Source organism: Peromyscus californicus, unplaced genomic scaffold (genome assembly GCF_007827085.1).
Source record: "Peromyscus californicus insignis strain IS unplaced genomic scaffold, ASM782708v3 Scaffold_6__1_contigs__length_162567912, whole genome shotgun sequence".
Taxonomy (NCBI): Eukaryota; Metazoa; Chordata; class Mammalia; order Rodentia; family Cricetidae; genus Peromyscus; species Peromyscus californicus.
The window spans coordinates 54982606-55002487 of NW_026294584.1; the positions used below are offsets into that span (position 1 = coordinate 54982606).

The 19882-nt window shown below is 40.6% G+C and overlaps 1 protein-coding gene across 1 annotated transcript; it reads left to right on the top strand.

Annotated features, from left to right (window-relative positions):
• Positions 1-2130: 2130 nt before the first annotated feature.
• Tas2r39 (taste 2 receptor member 39) lies at positions 2131-3087 on the top strand. The gene has a single exon (XM_052719921.1). It carries the CDS (start codon positions 2131-2133, stop codon positions 3085-3087), a length of 957 nt encoding a protein of 318 aa, XP_052575881.1.
• Positions 3088-19882: the final 16795 nt, after the last annotated feature.

A 19882-nucleotide genomic window follows, 5' to 3' on the forward strand; every position in this document is an offset into this window, starting at 1 on the left:
CCAGTGGACCCAAGTTTGGCTCCACGGACACATGTCAGCTGGATCACAACCATCTATAACTACAGTACCAGGCCATGCGGCCCACTCTTCTGTTCTCCATGGGAAGCTGCACACACATGGAACACAGAGAGAAATAAATATTCTCAAAATGAATGAGAAGACCTCATTTAAAAAGTAGTGTCTTCTTGAAAGAAACAAGGAAAAGTGTTAACCTTAACTTTATAAACAGCAAACAAGTACTTTTCAAAATCGAGGGATCTGTCAAGATTTTAACATCCTCACAAACACAAATGTGTCTTCTTCTAGTGACTCCTTTTAAGTGGTTAGGATATCATAAAAGACTACCAGAAATGGCACAGTTGAGTCAAATATCCACTGAACCTCTGACACACACAAGAGTCTGCACAGTGAGCAAGAATGTGCTCTGGCGGGTGTGAGCCTCAACTAGTACATCTACAGCATGGCCCCTATACCTATGGTTCAGGGATCATCTCAGAGGGTGAGGAGAAACTGAGTCAGAGGGCCCAGGTACTTACTTGCTGAGATAGTGCCTTACAGGAAACCTTCACCCATGAAACTTCAATAGGCAGCCTGAACAAGACAGCATAATGAAGCCAGGCATGGCAGTGCACACCTTTAATCTCCACACTAGGGAGACAGAGGCCGGCAGATCTGAGTCCAAGGCCAGCCTAGTGTACAGAGTAATATCCAGGACAGCCAGGGCTACACAGAGAAGTCCTGTCTTGAAATACCAAAAGGAAGAGGAGGAGGAGGAGCTGTATAATGACATGACAATAGAGTTAACATGACAATACAGAAGGGGAAATTTCACAGGGTCCCATCCTTAGATGAAAAGCTACAAACAGCCAATGGCTGCTCAGAGGTTTTCTACGGAGACGAGCCTCCTGATATGTTATCCAGGTTAATCACTTTCAACCGGTCAGCCCTAAACACAGGTACATAAAAACAACACTAAATGGACTTGGTAGGGAGTGTGTGTGTGTGTGTGTGTGTGTGTGTGTGTGTGTGTGTGTGTGCGCGCGCGCGCGCGCGCGCGCGCGCGCACGTTCTCTGATAAAGAAGAGGTCACAAATTTAAGAGGGTGTAGAACACATGGGAGAATTTGGAGTCGGGAAAGGGAGTAGGAAATTATGTAAATATTGTACTCGTATGAAATTACAAAATATTTTTTTAAAAAAATGAGCTGTGGGGTCAAGTGACTTTGATTTGAATACCAAATCTCTTATTCTTAAGCTGTGTGCTTTGGACAGGTTTTTAAACCTCTGTATGACTCAATTTTCTTGTCTGAAAAATGGATATAATAGAAATGCACAATGTTTAAGTATGGTGGTGTGTGTGTGCATGTGTGTGTGTGTGTGTGTGTGTGTGTGTGTGTGTGTGTGTAGGTATACATGTTTATTGTTTTTTGTTGGGATATTTCCTAGCATAAAACATGAAATCTGTATTCAAAATACTATAAATACATATATACATGTATAAGTCTTGAATTTTAATAAATTCAGTCACTTCAAACTATCTCTGTATATTCACATAGAGATCTTTAGTTCCTGACTTCCCTGAATTCACAAGTGAAAACTCATTAAATACTATATTAAATACTTAAACTGAAGCTGTCAAAAACATGGTTCTAGCCAGGTTAATCCCAGCACTTGGGAGGCAGAGGCAGGTGGATCTCTGTGAGTTCGAGGCCAGCCTGGACTACAGAGTGAGTTCCAGGAAAGGCGCCAAAGCTACACAGAGAAACTCTGTCTCGAAAAACAAAACAATAAAAATAAAAAATAAAAATAAAAATAAAAAAAGCATGGTTCTCAATACCATGTTAGTGATTTATGATGTTGAAATGTTGAGGCCATACAAAGTGCTTCCCTGGGAGTCTTGACCAAACATAAGCATGTCCAGATCTAGGGAAAGGACTTGAAACCAAATAATTCTATCATTTGCATCTCCATATTTACAATTAAGAATTCTTGAATAAACAAATTGAGTGTGTTTGGGAATCGTATATGAGCTTCTTCCTCCTATGACATAAATCATAGGAGCTGACAAAGACCTGCTTGTTGAATGTCAGGGACACATTTTCCTCCAGGCTCCAAAGAGGAACCACCCAGGATGGCTCAATCCAGCAACTACTGGGAACACAATGTGCTACCATTTGCCATCTTAATTTTGACAGTTGTAGCCACGCAGTGCATCATTGGTATCATTGCAAATGGGATCATCATGGCTGTGAATGTGGTCTCTTGGGTTCAGAAAAAGGCAATTTCCATAAATACTAGGATTCTGCTTCTCCTGAGTACATCCAGAATAGGCTTCCAAACCATCATCTTGGTAGAAACAACCTTCTCCACATTCAAAGTTTTTTTTTACAACAGTGTTTCCTATAGTATCTTCAGAGTAAGTTTCATTTTCTTTAATTATTGTGGCCTCTGGTTCGCTGCTTTGCTTAGCTTCTTCCACTTTGTGAAGATTGCCAATTTTTCTTACCCCCTATTCCTCAAGCTAAAATGGAGAATTTCTGAATTAATGCCCTGGCTTCTGTGGCTCTCGGTGTTTATTTCATTCAGCTCCAGCATGTTCTTCTGCAAGGACACCTACATTGTGTATAACAACAATTCTATAAGTTTCAACATCTCCAACTTCACAATAAAAAGGTACTTCGTTGAGATCAATGTGGTCAGTGTTGCTTTTTTATTCAGTTTGGGAATCCTCCCTCCTCTGATCATGGACGTTGCAGCAGCCACTCTGCTGATTTTCTCTCTCAGGAAACACACCCTGCACATGAGAAACTGTGTCACTGGCTCCAGAGACCTCAGCACAGAGTCTCACATGCGGGCCATCAAAGAAACCAGCTGCTTTCTCTTACTCTACATTTCAAATGCAGCTGCTCTGTTTGTGTACTTGTCCAACATAGTCAATGCCAGTTTTTTCTGGAGTATTTTGCTTAGAATCATCCTGCCTTCCTACCCAGCTGGCCACTCAGTTTTACTGATTCAGAACAACCCTGGATTAAGAAGAGCCTGGAAGCGGCTTCAGTCCCAAATGCACCTGTACTTACAAAGTAGATGATGATATTAGCTTCAAAGGAGGACCACACAACATGGACAACCAGCCCCTCATTGCCCTTACCTAGATCTCTCCTCCCTCTCCAGCTTTCTTCATCAAATCCAACCTGATTCCCTTCACCAGATGCAAAGTCTCTGCATAGGATTGAACATCGTTACTCTCTAATGTTTTGTGGGCACAATCTTGGTGATGTTTAACATATTCTTGTCCTTAGCCCTCTACATCTACCCTCGCCCACTGTCTCTATCTGAGACAGTGGCTCTTGACACCTCCTTCACATTGGAATCCCTGGGACTAACTTGAAACCACCAGCTAACTCAGCTTTGCATTGATTATTTGCAACAATCAAGTAAGAATTCCTGATGTTCTAACTTAGAAGCTTTTCTGAGTACTCTAGGTGATTCTGATGTGCAGAGTTGATACAGACACCAAAGCAGAAACTTCTAAAACTTGAGTTCCTGATCACTCCTCTCTTACCTTCTTCATGTACCTTTCAACCATGGGGGACTTTTCTAAGCAACATCTGGAAATGCATTTGTGTCCACCCCCCAAAGATACAAGCTAAATAATTCAGAAAGAGCTCTCAAAGCTGATAATGCAAAAAGCATCCCTCAAACTAAAAACTATCTAACTTTTTTTTCTAGATATGTGGTTTTATGAATTTGTGGAAAATCGAAGTACATACAAGAAGAATCCCACTGTGGTATTGCTTAGTAAGAAAACCTGCATATCCAAACTACAATATTCAAATTTTGTATTTATTTATCATCTATGGGTGCGTGCATATACACACGCCCTGACATGCATGTGGAAGTCAAAGGACAGCTTACAGGACTCAGTTCTCTCCTTCTACCGAGTGGACTCTGGGAATCAAACTCAAGTCATCAGGCCAAGCAGCAGGTGGCAAGCCATCTCAACAGTCCTATGTTTATATTTTTTAAAGAAGATACCTGCATGTGATTAAAGGATTTTTTTTTTCGGTTTTTTGAGACAGGGTTTCTCTGTGTAGCTTTTCGCCTTTCCTGGGACTCACTTGGTAGCCCAGGCTGGCCTCGAACTCACAGAGATCCGCCTGGCTCTGCCTCCCGAGTGCTGGGATTAAAGGCGTGCGCCACCACCGCCCGGCTAAAGGATTTTTATTATGTTCTTAAGTACAAAAAAATGAGGCTTTTGTTACTCCGGTTGTATTTCTGCTTTCACAGAAAACATATTTAGAGTATATTTATATTTCTATGTAAAACTCTGGAACAGTGTGGCAAAGTTATTAGCAGATGACTTCTTTCAGAGGGAGTATCTGGGGTACATGAAACCTTTATACTCTGCTTTATGCCTTTCTGTCATTGTTTGACCTTCAGTCCATTTTAGAAACCAGGACAGCAAAGATGTTTTTCGTGTCTATTCAGAAATTTGTGTAAGATATGCAGCGGTGCTTCTCCAAGAGCTCTCAATGTGCTAGCTTAAATTATGTGATTCGTGTTTCTCAAGTAGACTACATGTGCTGTTAAACCCCAATGTCAAAGTCCTTTCTGTGAGGCAATAGCAGAATTCGACTATCTGTGAGATGTATAATGAACAGAAACATTTGACTTAGGGTCTCCAGCCTGGGAAGTTCAGAGAGATGTTGTGACATTACCGCTGTGCGTTGTCACACTCATCTTTTTACATAGGTCCTCAAGTCCTCAGGCTTACACACATGCTCCTTACAACCGAGCCCGAACCCCAGCCTCCTGCTGCAGCTGGGATGTCATTTTCAACATGTTAAGTTTGGGGTCCACAGTCAAAACAGTACCCAGTAACATATTTCTCACTAACCTGTCTGTGAAGTCTCGAGTTTGCCAGTCAATATACATGTGACCCTCTACTTTGAAGTTGTAAAATTAATTTCTACTTTCCACTTTTAATGCAGTACTCTGGACCATGGACACTGGTAAGACCCAGTTTACAGTGGCTCTGATAACGGTTCTTCAGTTTTCTGAGGGTTTTTTGGGATGTGGAAAGGATTTTGAGCTTACAATACTTTTGCCTTATGATGAACTTATCAGGATGTAGCCTCAATGCATGTAGAGAAGCATTGCCATCAGTCTTGCTACCAAACATTCCTTTTTTGTTTCTATTTTAATTCTTTAATAGTTTTATACATGTACATTATGAATTATACTTGTTCTCACCCCATTAACCTCTCATAGTCTCCCTCTTCACTCGTTGCAACACTTCTTCCCAATAAGCCCACCGTCCTTCTTTTATGTCTTGTGAGTGTGACCTACTGAGTTTCATTAGAGTTGCATGTATAAATGGTCATGTGATCAAATGCCTTCTCAACTCTCCTGTGTATACCTGTGGATCAATGCTGTTCCCAGTCTTTCCAGGGAAGCTTCTTGCTGCATTGAGTGGCACTGAATGCAGAAGAGTCACTCTCTTTGATCTTTCTGATCTCCCACTTCCATAAGCTTGCTTTTGTAAATTGGCTTAATGCTGTGGATATCGATCGCTTTGTATGCTGTGAATGTGTTGCTCTGATTTGGTTGATAAATAAAACGCTGATTGCCCAATAGCCAGGCAGAATGTATAGAATAGGCAGGATAAGCAGAGAGGAGAATTCTGGGAAGTGGAAGGCTGAGTCAGGAGATGCTGCCAGCCACCACCGCCATGAGAAGTAAGATGTAAAGTACTGGTAAGCCACAAGCCATGTGGCAACTTATAGAGTAATAGAAATGGGTTAATTTAGGATATAAGAACTAGATATCAAGAAGCCTGCCATGGCCATACAGTTTGTAAGTAATGCAAGAGTCTGTATGTTTATTTGGGTCTGAGCAGCTGCAGGCCCGGGTGGGACTGGAGAAAACTCCAGCTACAGCTTAAGTTTGCTTTGGGGGATTGTTTTGTTTTGTTTTCCTGTATTTTCAAACTTGAGGTAAAAGTTTTTCATACTGAAGAGTGTGCACTTCAGTTCATAACTAGAAAAAGTCAATTTATGGGTGCTTGCATGTACATCTAAAATGCTGAGGAATATACCTCTGGTTGAGACCTTTGTCTTCTAGATACTAAATGTGATGTTTCTAATTCATTTTTACCATTAGTAAGAGTCTTAGAAATCTGTCTCTTTTGTTTCTATAAATATAATAAAATTATATCCTCATACATCAGCTGGTTATTAGCTAAAAGAAATCCTTTACTTGGTCCTAAAATAAAGCTGGTGCTGCATTTAGATAGCCATGTTGAGATGAGTATAAGGAGAAACTGGATTGGATGCTAAAGAAATTGAATAATAAAAATACAACAACAAGCCGGGCGGTGGTGGCGCACGCCTTTAATCCCAGCACTCGGGAGGCAGAGCCAGGTGGATCTCTGTGAGTTCGAGGCCAGTCTGGGCTACCAAGTGAGTCCCAGGAAAGGCGCAAAGCTACACAGAGAAACCCTGTCTCAAAAAAAAAAAAAAAAAAAAAAAAAACAAAAAAAAATACAACAACAAAATAACAATAAAAGTGAAGAGTATAGTGTTTACAGGAAAATAATTAGTAGGAATATTGACAAAGTAGTTCAAGCCAAAAGTCTTGCTAACTTTAGCAAATGCTAATTGTCATTCTCAAATTTAGTTCCCTTAACTATAAAACTAAAGGGTTAATAATAAAGGTTTCATAGGAAGTTTATAACAAAAACTGAGATAATGTGTGCATGGTAAGTGATTGACATGAGGTAGCCATTTTTGGTGTTATGTATCAGGAGCAGCAAATGATGCTGAGTCACCAATCTCCAGACCTCGACCCAAGACAAATTCAGCAGACAAAAAAATACCCCACTGTCTATTTCTATCTGCAAAGAGTTATGTGAAATAAAGACACTGCTGCTTTTTCTTTTCAGGGTAATGCCATGACTCTTCCTACAAACTTCATTTTATGAACTTCAGTGTTTCTGGGCTTCTAAAAGGAGATAAACACAGAACAAACAAAAGACAAGAGCAACCCTGGGACTCTTCAGTAAGCGTAGATGCTTCATGGCTTGGAATGGAAAATACCGCAGGAAGCAGGTCATTCTTTAAGGAAAAACATGAAGTTTCCACTCCATCTCCTGAACCAATTCTAGGATAATTCGTAAACACAAGCTTCACCAAACAGGGAATCCCTGGGCTGTGTCAGCCCATGTTCCTGACAGGCATCAACAAGTTGTGAGACTTTTTTGTTGACTCTTTTGTGGACTTCCAGGAAGGAAGTGAGCTTTCCAAACGGATGTTAAATAAACACTGTTGTTGGTCATTTGATCCCCACTGAAGGTTTCGTGGTTTAAAGTAATAAAGAATTTGGTATTCAAAATGATGGCACACTTCCTCATATCTTAACAAAACAGACTTTGAATAATATGCTGGATGCTGAGAAAATGTGCAGACATTCTTTACAAAACCCTTTCTGAGGGCATCATTCTCAGGCAGACATCAGCATCATGTATCACAGCCTGGGGAGCTGGACACAGAGCAGCAAAGCCAGCAGGAGATGCCTGAGAGTTGTCATATCCCAATCCTGGATCAAAGCCGGCTGACTCCAAGATAAGAATCAAATACATTTTCATAGTTTCAGTACACAGAATTTCCAACTCTTTGGTTAAGTTTATTCCTAAGTATTTTATTACTTTTGATCCATCTGTAGTTAGGTCTATTTTTTAATTTCTTTTTCAAGTAGTTTATTGTTGGTGTAAACAGATGCTACTGAATTTTGTATGTTGAACTTGCTTATTAGTTCTAACACATCTCATGACACCTTTAGGGTTCCATCCATGTCATTCACAAGTGGAGATAATTTTGCTTCACCTCTTCCATGGATAACTCCCCTTCTCCACTTTTGTTGTGGGTTTGCTTACATTTGTTTAAAGATATTTTCTGATTTCTCTTTTTATTTCTTCTTTGGAACACTGATGACATAATTTTAAAAATAATTTAAAAAATACACAAACAATGAAAAAGATACCTGTGCTCTTGGACTGAAAGAATTAATTTTGTCCAAATGCCCACATTATTCAAAGTAATCTACAGATTCAATATCATTCGTATCAAAATCTCAATAGCATTTTTACAGAAACAGAAAGGAAAGCTGGGTATGGTGGTGCATTCCTGCGATCCTAGCATTTAGAAGCTAAAGCAGGATTATGAGTTCCCAGTTCTTAGTCTGAGTTACAGAATAAGATCAGGTCAGAAAAAAAGAAAAAGAAAAAGAATCCTAAATCTATATGGTACCATGGGAAATCCACAATAGTCAAAGCAATATTAGCAAGAACAAAAGAGAAAGTAGCATATTTCATCATGTCAAGACTTTATTACAAAGTCACAGTAACCAAAGGAGAATGATATTAAGATCACAATATTGGCCAATGAAATGGACTGGAGATCCCAGAAGTCTACCCACGCATTTATAGTAAACTGACCTTTGATTACAAGAACAAAAATATATAATAGACCAAGGCTAATCTCTTCAGTAAATGGTGCTGAGAAGCTACATATCCACTGGAAATAAATAAAACTGGATCCATATTTTACACCATACATTTAAAAGTAAACTCAGAATTGATCAAAGACAAATATAAAAAATTAAAGCCTTAAATACATACCATCTACAATACAACATGAAAAAATCTTAACAGTGGTCTTAGTAATGATTTCTGAGATATCATATCAAAACTACAGGCAGCAAAACTGAAAACAGGTAAATAGTAATACATCAACTAGAACCTTCCACATTAGCAAAAGCATCAAAGGAAACAACCCATGTGAATGTGAGAAAATATTTTCAAACCATACATTTGATAAGTAATTAACATCTAAAATATACAAAGAAGTCAAATGATTCAATAGCAAAAACAAAACTGATAATAAACAAAATATTAAATATACATTTCTCCAAAGAAGACACACAGACAGCCTTCAGGCATATGTAAAGGCACTTATGACTACTGATCATCATGGAAATGCAAATCAAAATTTCAGTAAACTATCATTTGTTAAGTTGATTTTTTTAATTAATTTATTTTTTTATTTTACAATTAATTTAATTTTACATATCAGCCACGGATTCCCCTGCCCTCCCTCCTCCAACCCCCCAGCCCTTTCCCCCAATCTGCCCCCCACTCCTACCCCCTCCAAGGCAAGGTCTCCCCTGGGGAGTCAGCCCAGCCTGGCAGACTCAGTTGAGGCAGGTCCAGTCCCCTCCTCCCTATACCAAGGCTGAGCAAAGTGTCCCAGCATAGGCCCTAGGCTCCAAAAAGTCAGCTTATGCATCAAGGACAGGTCCAGGTCCCACTGCCTTGGGGCCTCCCAAACAGTTCAAGCCAATCACCTGTCTCCATCCAGAGGGTCTGGTCCAGTCGCACGGGGGCTCCCCAGCTACTGGCTCACAGTTCATGTGTTTCCACTAGTTTGGCTATGTGTCCTAGTGCTTTTTCCAGTCATGGTCTTAATACTCCTGGAGCTCCACCCAGGGCCTGGCCGTGGATCTCTGCATCTGCTTCCATCAGTCACTGGATGAGAGTTCTATTATGACAGGGTGCTCAGCCACCCGACCGCCAGAGTAGGTCAGCCCAGGCATTCTCTCGACCATTGCCAGAAGTCTATCGTGGAAGTGTCTTTGTGGATTTCTGGGGACTCTCTAGCACTCTGCTTCTTCCTATTCCCATGGGGTCCCCATTTATCACAGCATCTCCCTCCCTGTTCTCCCACTCTGTTCCCAATCCAGCCTGCAAATAGATTCATATCTGTCACCATGCACAAAACTTAAGTCCAAGTGGATCAAAGACCTCAACATAAATCCAGTTACTCTAAACCTGTTAGAAGAGAAAATAGGAAGTAGTCTTCAATGCATTGGCACCGGAGATCATTTCCTAAATATAACGTGAGTAGCACAGACACTGAGAGAAACAATTAATAAATTGCACCTCTTGAAACTGAAAAGCTTTTGTAGGGCAAAGGACACAGTCAACAAGGCAAAATGACAGCCTACAGAATGGGAAAAGATCTTCACCAACCCCACATCTGACAGAGGGCTGATATCCAGAATATATAAAGAACTCAAGAAATTAGACATCAAAATACTCAACAGTCCAATTGAAAAATGGACTATAAAGCTAAACAGAGAATTCTCAACAGAAGAAGTTCAAATGGCTGAATGATATTTAAGGAATTGCTCAACATCCTTAATCATCAGGGAAATGCAAATCAAAATGACACCCATCAGAATAACTAAGATCAAAAACACTGAAGACAGCTTATGTTGAAGAGGATGCAGAGCAAGGGAAACACTGCTCCACTATTGGTGGGAATGCAAACTTGTACAGCCACTTTGGAAATCAATATGGCGCTTTCTTAGAAAATTGGAAATCAACCTCCCTCAAGACCCAGCTATACCACTCTTGGGGCATATACCCAAGGAATGCTCAATCATACCACAAGGACACATGCTCAACTATGTTCATAGCAGCATTATTTGTAATAGCCAGAACCTGGAAACAACTTCAACTGAAGAATGAATAAATAAAATGTGATACATATACACAATGGAGTACTATTCACCAGAGAAAAACAATGACATCACGAGGTTTGCAGGCAAATGGATGGATCTAGAAAATATCATCCTGAGTGAGGTAACCCAAACTCGGAAAGACAAACATGGTATGTACTCACTCATAAGTGGATACTAGATGTAAAGCAAAGGATAACCAGATGGCAACTCACAACTCCAGGGAGGCTACCGAGTAAAGAGGACCCTAAGAAAGACACAGGGATTGCCCAACAACAGAGAAATGGATGAGATATACATGTTAAGTTGACTTAAAAAAAATACAGGCTGGGTGGTGGTGGCACATGCCTTTAATCCCAGCACTCGGGAGGCAGAGGCAGGATCCCCATGAGTTCAAGGCCAGTCTGGTCTCCAAAGCAAGTTCCAGGAAAGGTGCAAAGCTACACAGAGAAACCGTCTCGAAAAAAAAAATGTAAATTGCAGGGCCATGATGAAGAACAACAGAGTTGTTACTCAGAACTTTAATAAAAGGGGATCCTGCCATCTATGACAACATGAAATGAACATAAAAGACACCATTCTAATATAAAATTTGAATAGTTCTGTCCAACAAAGCAGGTAAGTCATCTGAAGATCTTCACCTCTTCCTCTGCTCCCCTAAATTCAGTCCCCCAGTTTCATCCCCTGCTTTGCAGTAGCCCACTTGCTGAGCAGCCCCATCCCTTCTCCAGTGGATCATACAGATCTTTGGCTCCAAACTTTCTTCCCCTGACTCATTGCTTTATCCCAAACCCCAACTCCAGCAGGCACTCCCTGGGAACCTTCAGGCCATTCTATCCAGGGAAGCAAGTAGGCAAACAGTAGATATTTACCTCCCCCACCATGCCTCAAGTCTAATGCCCCAGTCTCATCCTCAGCTCTGTAGCAGAGCATCTGCTGAAGTCACCCATTCTTCTCTACCTCTGTGTCCAGGGGATCACCAGCAAGTACTCCCTGGAACCCACAGGGCACTCTGACGGGGTGGGGGGGACATGTAGACAAACTGCAGATCTCCTCCTCTCCCTCCTCTCCTCCAAGGCCAATCCCCCAGTCTCATCCCCAACTCTGCAGCAGACCACTTGCTAGACCCTTCCTCATTCTCCGGATGCACCTGCTGCTCTTGGTTCCTGGACCCTGGACGCTGGAGGTAGACCAAGCAGAGTTCTCCAGAGAACACCACCAGACTGCGCTACACCTTTCCCAGACCCTGGAACCTATCCCTTCACTTGTAAGTTACCCCACAAAATAAACCTCCCTTAACGTGGAGTTGCCTTAGTATTTTAACCAATAATAGATTAATAGAAATGGGTTAATTTAAGATGTAAGAGCTAAATAGCAAGAAGCCTGAGCCATTAGGCCAGTTTAAATAATATAAATGTTTGTGTGTTTATTTGGGTCTGAGTGGCTGCCAGCCCGGGCAGGACTAGAGATAACTCCAGCTACATATCACAAATTGCAGAACTGTCAAACCGACAGAAGCAACGATTGAGCAATGATTGAAACATTTAGAGGCTGGGTGGGAGGATTTGAAGACTACTGGTCAAAGGGCAGAAGGTTCCAGCTCTAGAAAAATAAATTGAATGGTGTATTTTCAGCATAATGTGGTCCTTTGTTATATGCTTAGAATTTTGCTATGGGGAAGGGTATTATGTAAGTGTTCTTATCACCAAAACAGAGGGAACTGAGAAAATTACAGAGAAGATGGTTCTGATTATGACAAAGTATATGCTAATCATTTTGCAGATTATATTTACCTTTAAACTCATCCAGATTTATACATTAAATATGTACACTTTTAAGTCAATGGTATTTCAATATGTAAGAATCAAATCAAATTATTTTCTTACACTCTTATCATTTACTCACTACTAGCATCCAGCAACTTTCTCAAAGCCCATCTTTTTCTCACTCCTGTGTCAACAATTGAGTCATAACCCTCATTCACATTTATCATTGCTGGAAATTCCTGCACTGAATGTGTGGGTTATACTCGTTAGCTACTTTCTAGATACCATGTATTGCTAATATTTTAATATAATATTCAGTTAAGAAGCTGTAGAAAGTCCCCCAGGAAGTTATATGGGACTAAGGAATTTTCTGGCTTCTTGTCCTGTGTCTAACCCTCTTCCTGCACACTGGCATTTCAGGAAAAACTGGGTCACATCACATGGACATTGTTGTAAAACAAAAAAGTTCACAGGATTTGAAGCCTGGAGGAAGAAGAGCATGTCTTGTCTTGGCCCACTAGCAGTGAATATCCCACTCTAAAATTCATGAGAGCAGCTTAGCCCCTATCAATCAAAAGCTTATAGTTTTCTTCAGCACTGAATTTTTCTTCTACTTTCACAAAGTATTTCCTCTTTCTCATCTTCATCTAGTGTCACCACTTGAACTCCTTCTGTTCTGATTTATGGCTTCCTGGATTAAACAATCTTGCCTTTCATCTTTCCCTTTTTTATCACTAATTTTGCTCTATATAAAAAGAAATCATCCCAAATACCTCATATACTTATTGTCAGTACATATTAGAATGTAATTTTAAATCATGATTTACCATGTATTTGTTTCTTCTTTATTTTAAGTAATGCTCTCTAAAAATTTAAGTATTTCAATAGTAAGTTCAAATACTATTTTAAATAATACCTTATCTGTTTTCTCTGAGTATACAAGTGTATGCTTTAAGCATTCCTCTTCAATATTTCTTCTGGATCGTTTTTTGGGGTTTGTTTTTTGTTTTTTGTTTTGAGACAAGTTTTCTCGGTGTAGTTTTGGTGCCTGTCCTGGATCTTGCTCTGTAGACCACGCTGTCCTCGAACTCACAGAGATCCACCTGGCTCTGCCTCCTGAGTGCTGGGATTAAAGGTATGCATCACCACTGCCCGGCTGGATCACTTATTTTTAATATTTATCTTGTTTTTTCTCTTTCAGCCTGTGGATTTTGTTCTATTTCTGATAGTTTTTTTTATTACTAATTCATGAAGAAAAACAAAATGCCATCCTAGGTAAGGAGGTATAATTCCCCAGTGGTTTACTCTCCTCAATGGGAAGGTTGATTGGGAGCTCAGTATCATCCTTGGATCATTCCTGTGACTGGCTCATAATTTGGATATATGAGTGTGGAATCTAAAGAACCCTAAGGAAAGTTTTGGCTCATGTGTATGCACCTGCACTAAAAACCCAGTTCTTCATCAGAAATACATTCAATTATCTAAAAAATAATAGTTTATATGGTACCACTGGTGTTCTGTGTGCAGTGATGGCTACTAACATGGTACCACCAATGTTCTGTGCACTTTGGGGATTGATATGGTACCACTAATGTTCTGTATGCAGTGGTGGTTCATATGGTACCACTGATGTTCTATGTGCAGTGATGGTTGATATTGTATTACTGATGTTCTGTACAGTGGTGGTTGATATGGTACCACTGATGCTCTGTGCAGTGGTGGTTGATATGGTATCACTGATGCTCTGTGAAGTGCTGGTTGATATGGCATCACTGATGCTCTGTGTAATGGTGGTTGATATGGTACCACTGATGTTCTGTACAGTGGTGGTTGATAAGGTATCACTGATGTTCTGTACAGTGGTGGTTGATAAGGTATCACTGATGTTCTGTGCAGTGGTGGTTGATATGGTATCACTGATACTCTGTGAAGTGCTGGTTGATAAGGTATCACTGATGCTCTGTGCAATGGTGGTTGATATGGTACCACTGATGTTCTGTACAGTGGTGGTTGATATGGTACCACTGATGTTCTGTGCAGTGGTGGTTGATATGGTATCACTGATGCTCTGTGCAGTGGTGGTTGATATGATATCACTGATGCTCTGTGAAGTGCTGGTTGATATGGTACCACTGATGTTCTATACAGTGGTGGTTGATAAGGTATCACTGATGCTCTGTGCAATGGTGGTTGATACGTTACCACTGACATTCTGTGCAGTGGTGGTTGATACATTACCACTGATGCTCTGTGCAGTGGTGGTTGATATGGTACCACTTATGTTCTATGTACAGTGATGGTTGATATGGTACCACTGACGTTCTGTGCAGTGGTGGTTAATATGGTACCACTTATGTTCCATGTGCAGTGATGATTGATGTGTATCACTGATGTTCTGCACAGTGATGGTTGATGTGATATCGATGATGTTTTATGCAATAGTGGTTGATATGGTATCATCAATAGTTCTGCATGTGGTGATCAAGAGGTAGCTTTTAAGGAATCAATGGTATCAGTATTACAGCACTCAGAATCCTAGCCATGCTTCTAGTTTTGCACAATGCCTCACTAGCCACAGTTAGGAACCCTGTATCAAAGTCCTCCTTGCATTTACAGGCAGGTCAGCCACCATAGCCCCAGAAGCTCAGCAGGTGAAGCCTTCGCACCCTCTACTCCACTCCATTCACACAGTGCTTTCACTGGTAATCCACAATCAAAACATAAAATTCACTTTCTAGTCTGTTCTTGGCTATCACCACTCCCTTGTTTTCATGATTGTAGAATATTTTTGTCTCCAGAGGAATCTCAGAGGAAAGGGAGAGAAAAGCATTACAGATTTCTATTAAGCAAGAACTTCCTGTTTTATTTCAGAATCTTTCTCTTTACTAGATAAAATGCTTTATCGTGGGTAATCTTATATTCCACAAATCTTCATTTTCGGTCAGCTAAGCTGGCATTCTTAAGGGAATCTGTGAAGTGTGATATAACTCCATGGACAGCAGGCTATTTTGTTTCCATTTCATGCACTTTCTCACCTGTTAGGAAACCTGCTGGTTCCATTATGTTCTCCTTTGGAATAGTTTATCAGTTTTTCAAATTGGTTATCCAGTGACAGTTCCGAATTTCCCATTCTTATTGGCAAAATTCCATTTCACAGAAAATTTCCTGAAAGCTCAAGTTTGTAGGAGCTGATTGTTGGGCTGAAAATGGGAGGTTTTCGTGATTCCAGATTTTACGTGTGAAGTCATTAGTTTCCAAATACCCTCCTGGTGTATCCATCTACACAGGGACCAATTTTGAGAAGTGGACTAGAATTTGAAATAAAATTACCTGAAATGAAGGGCCAGAGAAGCAATGAGAAAAGATGAGATAGACCCTTGCCACTGATACCAGACTTGAGGATGAAATAAAATGAGACAGCTTGCTAACGTATGGATAAAGGGGTTCACTGGGTGACTCACTATGTCACGCTGCACTTCCATGGTGAAAATTTTCCTTCTCCCTTTTTTTTCTTTTTCCTTTTTTCTCCTAAATTTTATTTTGTTTTATTCTTAGGGGGGAGAAGATAGATGGGATCAGGAGGCATGATGTAAAAGATGCAAAGAATAAATTTTAAAAAGTTTTAAAAAACTGAGACAGTTTGGAAGAGATTTGCAAAATGCTTAAAATGCCTCATGTAGGTCCCAAAAGCCTTTTTCTGTCTCCCTGACATCTCTCTCCAAGGCATCTTTCCATTCTAAGTGCTCATGTGCCCTCAAACCAGTGCCTTCCAAATGTGTGTCTGTCATACCTGTCTCCTGGTCTTTAATTGCTCTCTACCTGGCAGAGAACCTTTTATCATGAACCTTTTTATTGGGACCCAAAATTTCGCTAAATTAATCACTCCCTCTCTAACTATTCTCTGCCTTGAAATTGAAAGCTCTTTGAGTTCTAAGAACCATTATAGGTTGGCATCTGTGGCTGAGATGAAAAATAACCCCACCAAACTGCTTATAAACTGTATTTTCCTAAGGACATGCAGGCTTCAAGAATGCAAATAAGAGGCTGATCCAAGTGCTGCCACATGCCAGAGGAAAATGCCACTTGCATCTGCACTTCAGATCCCCAAGAGCTGCAAATAAACCAGTGTCTCCTTCAAACTAGAAGCCAGGCACAAGCAGGGAGCTTGAGTGGAGAAGGATTTGGAAAGAGAGGACATAGCTCTGAAAGTTGGGGTGAATGAATCTACATGACCATTCAAAGAGAAAGGTGGGCAATGTAGTCACACGTACCTAACCCCGCACTGGTTTCTAATTCTATCAATGGTAACTCCTTTCTTTTAAGCAAAAGTGAGAAATTCAAAGAACTGCACACCTGGCTTGTGGGATAATCTACCTCTGATTAATATCTCCTAAAGTTCCCCCTTTCTGCTAAACTATAAACCCTTTCCATCAAATGGATAGAAAAGAAGAAAGACTTATACTTGCATTGCTCCATTTCTTCTAGTCAGCTGACCAGCTCTCCCACTCAAATGCTCTACTGGACTGGAAGTCACATCTAGCAGGTAGCACTACCTCCTTTAAGGATCATTACTTATGCCACCACCACCATCCTTTCCTGAAACATAATGGTTTACAACTGTCGAAAGGTCAAAGCATACCAATAAAGAAAAAGTAAAGTGTTGAGACCAAAGGGTCAACCTGAATTTAGAACACAAACAAATGTGGGGGAAGAAGAAGGAAGAGGAGAAGAGGCTTCCCAGACTGATTCTCTTTTGGAAATAGCAGGGCACTGCATTGGGAGCGTGTATGTCATAATGAAGGATAGGCATAGTCTAAGGTATTGAGGTAGGGTAGTTTAAGGGCAAAAAAAATGATATTAGGAGACTGCTATTAGGCATTTTTGTAATAATAATCCTTGACCATGCTGATTAATAATAAGAGTAGTATCAGTCTGAAGTTAAATGGCTGGGCAAGTGTACCAGAAATGTACATTGAAGAAGTATGTTTGGGATAAGGCTTCTGTGACACTTGCATTAGGTTATAGTCTGGCAGGATCTTTCATAATAGTTATAGTTCAGTTGTGTGTAGGAACACTTTCTTGGGGCTGAAGAGACAGCTCCACTGCTAAGAGCATTTGTTTCCCTTGCAAAGGATCTGAGTTCATTACTCAACACCCACAACAGGCTGTTCAAAACTTTCTGTAACTCCTGCTTCAAGGGCATCTGATGCCCTCTTCTGGACTTCATGGGTATCTGTACTTGTGTGGATATACACACACAGAGGCACACACCTATACATAATTAAAACTGAAATAACTCCCTCCCCTTTTCTTGAAATATGGTCTCACTGTGCAGCCCTTGCTGACCTGAAACTTGCTATGCAGACCAAATGGGCTTTTCACTCACTGAGATCTACCTACTTTTGCCTCCCAAGAGCTGGGTTTAAGGGCATGTGCCACCATACCCTGCATAAATCTTTTAAAAAATAAAATAAAGTAAAAACTCTCCCTTCACAACTTCTCAGCTTTATTTACTTTTTTTTTCCTTTTAAGGTTGACACAGATGATTACATTTTGGTTCAGGGAATTTTCACATTTCTCTTTTAAAAGGAAAGCAAATCATTCAAATATTTTTAGACATTTTAAATTCCATAAATATTGATTAATATCCACCTGTACAAATGATAGCTGATAGATGATAGAGATAGATAGATAGAGATAGATAGATAGATAGATAGATAGATAGATAGATAGATAGATAGATATAGATTCTTTGCATTTTTTTTTTTCGTTTTTCGAGACAGGGTTTCTCTGTGTAGCTTTGCGCCTTTCCTGGGACTCGCTTGGTAGCCTAGGCTGGCCTCGAACTCACAGAGATCCACCTGGCTCTGCCTCCCGAGTGCTGGGATTAAAGGCGTGCGCCACCACCGCCCGGCCGATTCTTTGCATTTTAATGTTCATGACTGCACCTTATTTATGATGGACTCATGTATACTATCATGCAAGTAATTTATGAAGAGAAAGGAAGACAGTAGCTTCTGAGAATCACACAACACAGAAACCGCATCATTTCTTCCAAACATGCAATTATGGAGCAAAAAGTTGAAGCCACCAAACATGAGCTGAGAAGGAGGCCTCACCCTCACAGAGGTGTGGGCACAGAGGCCTTAGGGCAGGAACGAAATAAAAGAGGCAATGCCCAGGGAAAACTAAGTGGTAGATTGTGGGGGGTAGAGAGAGCTTACATTACAAGGGTCCTGAGCTAAATGGTGGCCAAGAGGGCTGGTTACCCTCACTGGTAGAGTAATGGCTGGGCTCTGGCACCACAATCCAGAAAGGTATCTACCATCAAAGTAGCTTCCCTGCTTTCTCAATCACAAACCAGGGCTTGAGATTCCACTCATAGACCCAACTGCCCTCTCCCCTCCTGCTTTCCCCACTTGGCATTCTCCTTCCATCCCTCCTTTCCTCTCTCCTCTCCTTCTTAACTTCTCTTCTTCCTTCCTTACATTCTTCCCTCTTTCTTACCCTCCTTGATTCCTTTTGCAAAATATCAGTAGATACATCTTCATTTTTAAAACAATTTTGATTTTGAAGTAAAAGTAGGGGACAGTGGGATGGCTCCAGTGGGGAAAGGCACTGAGTTCAATCATTAGACACCTCGTGGTGGGAAGGGACCCCTGTGAGTTGTCGTCTCACCTCCGCATGCTGTGACACATGGAAGCACACATCTCACACACAATAAATAAGCTAAATTAGTGCTTAAAGTAAAAAGTAACTATTCCAAAGTAGATCATAATGCATAAGTGCACTGAGCAAGGCAGATTCTAACTTCACTTAGGTACTCCAGTGCACCTGAACGAGCTATTTCTACCCATGCCCTTTCTTGGCCAGATAATCTGTGCAAGGCTACAGAAATGAAGACAGCATGTGGCCACAGTGGTAAGCACAGAAGCACTGCCTTAATTCCAACCATCGCAGCACACCTGCATTGGCACTTTAAAGGGTTGTTGCTATTTCTGAACTAGAATCAGGTTAATCCTACTTAACTCTCTTTGCTCCCCCTAAAAACCTCATCTCACTATACTTACCATGTAAGAACTGTTAATAGAATGGTATTAATAATAATAATAACTGTTAATAATGTCATTTTGATTCTTAAAATCGCATATAGATATATCACATATAATAAAAACCACAGGCAAGTTGGTTTTAGTCTAATGATTGTCATATATCATTTTAGCTTTTGTGGATAAATTCCCCTAATATGTCCCTGGGTCCCCAGTAGGACAGGATGAGGTTGGGGAGGAAAGAGCCTCATTTACCTATGAGGGGACAACATTGGGTTTATACCTGATTAGTGTCCTCAAGAAACCCACAAAAGTTTTCTGCTTTTATCTAGAAGTCTAAGCAAGCCATCTCTTTATGCACTGGGAAGCATTTGGAGGCTTGGTTCTGAGCTGCCGAGCTTCAGGCTGTGCGTCTTCCCCTCAGTAGCCATATGCCCCAGCATTTCCTGCCAGCATACATTTAAATCTTGTCTCCTTGTTCCTCCTTCCT

What these genes read in the sequence shown, in the direction of transcription:
- Tas2r39 (XM_052719921.1), top strand. Translation starts at nt 2,131, where the DNA reads ATGGCTCAATCCAGCAACTACTGGGAACACAATGTGCTACCATTTGCC.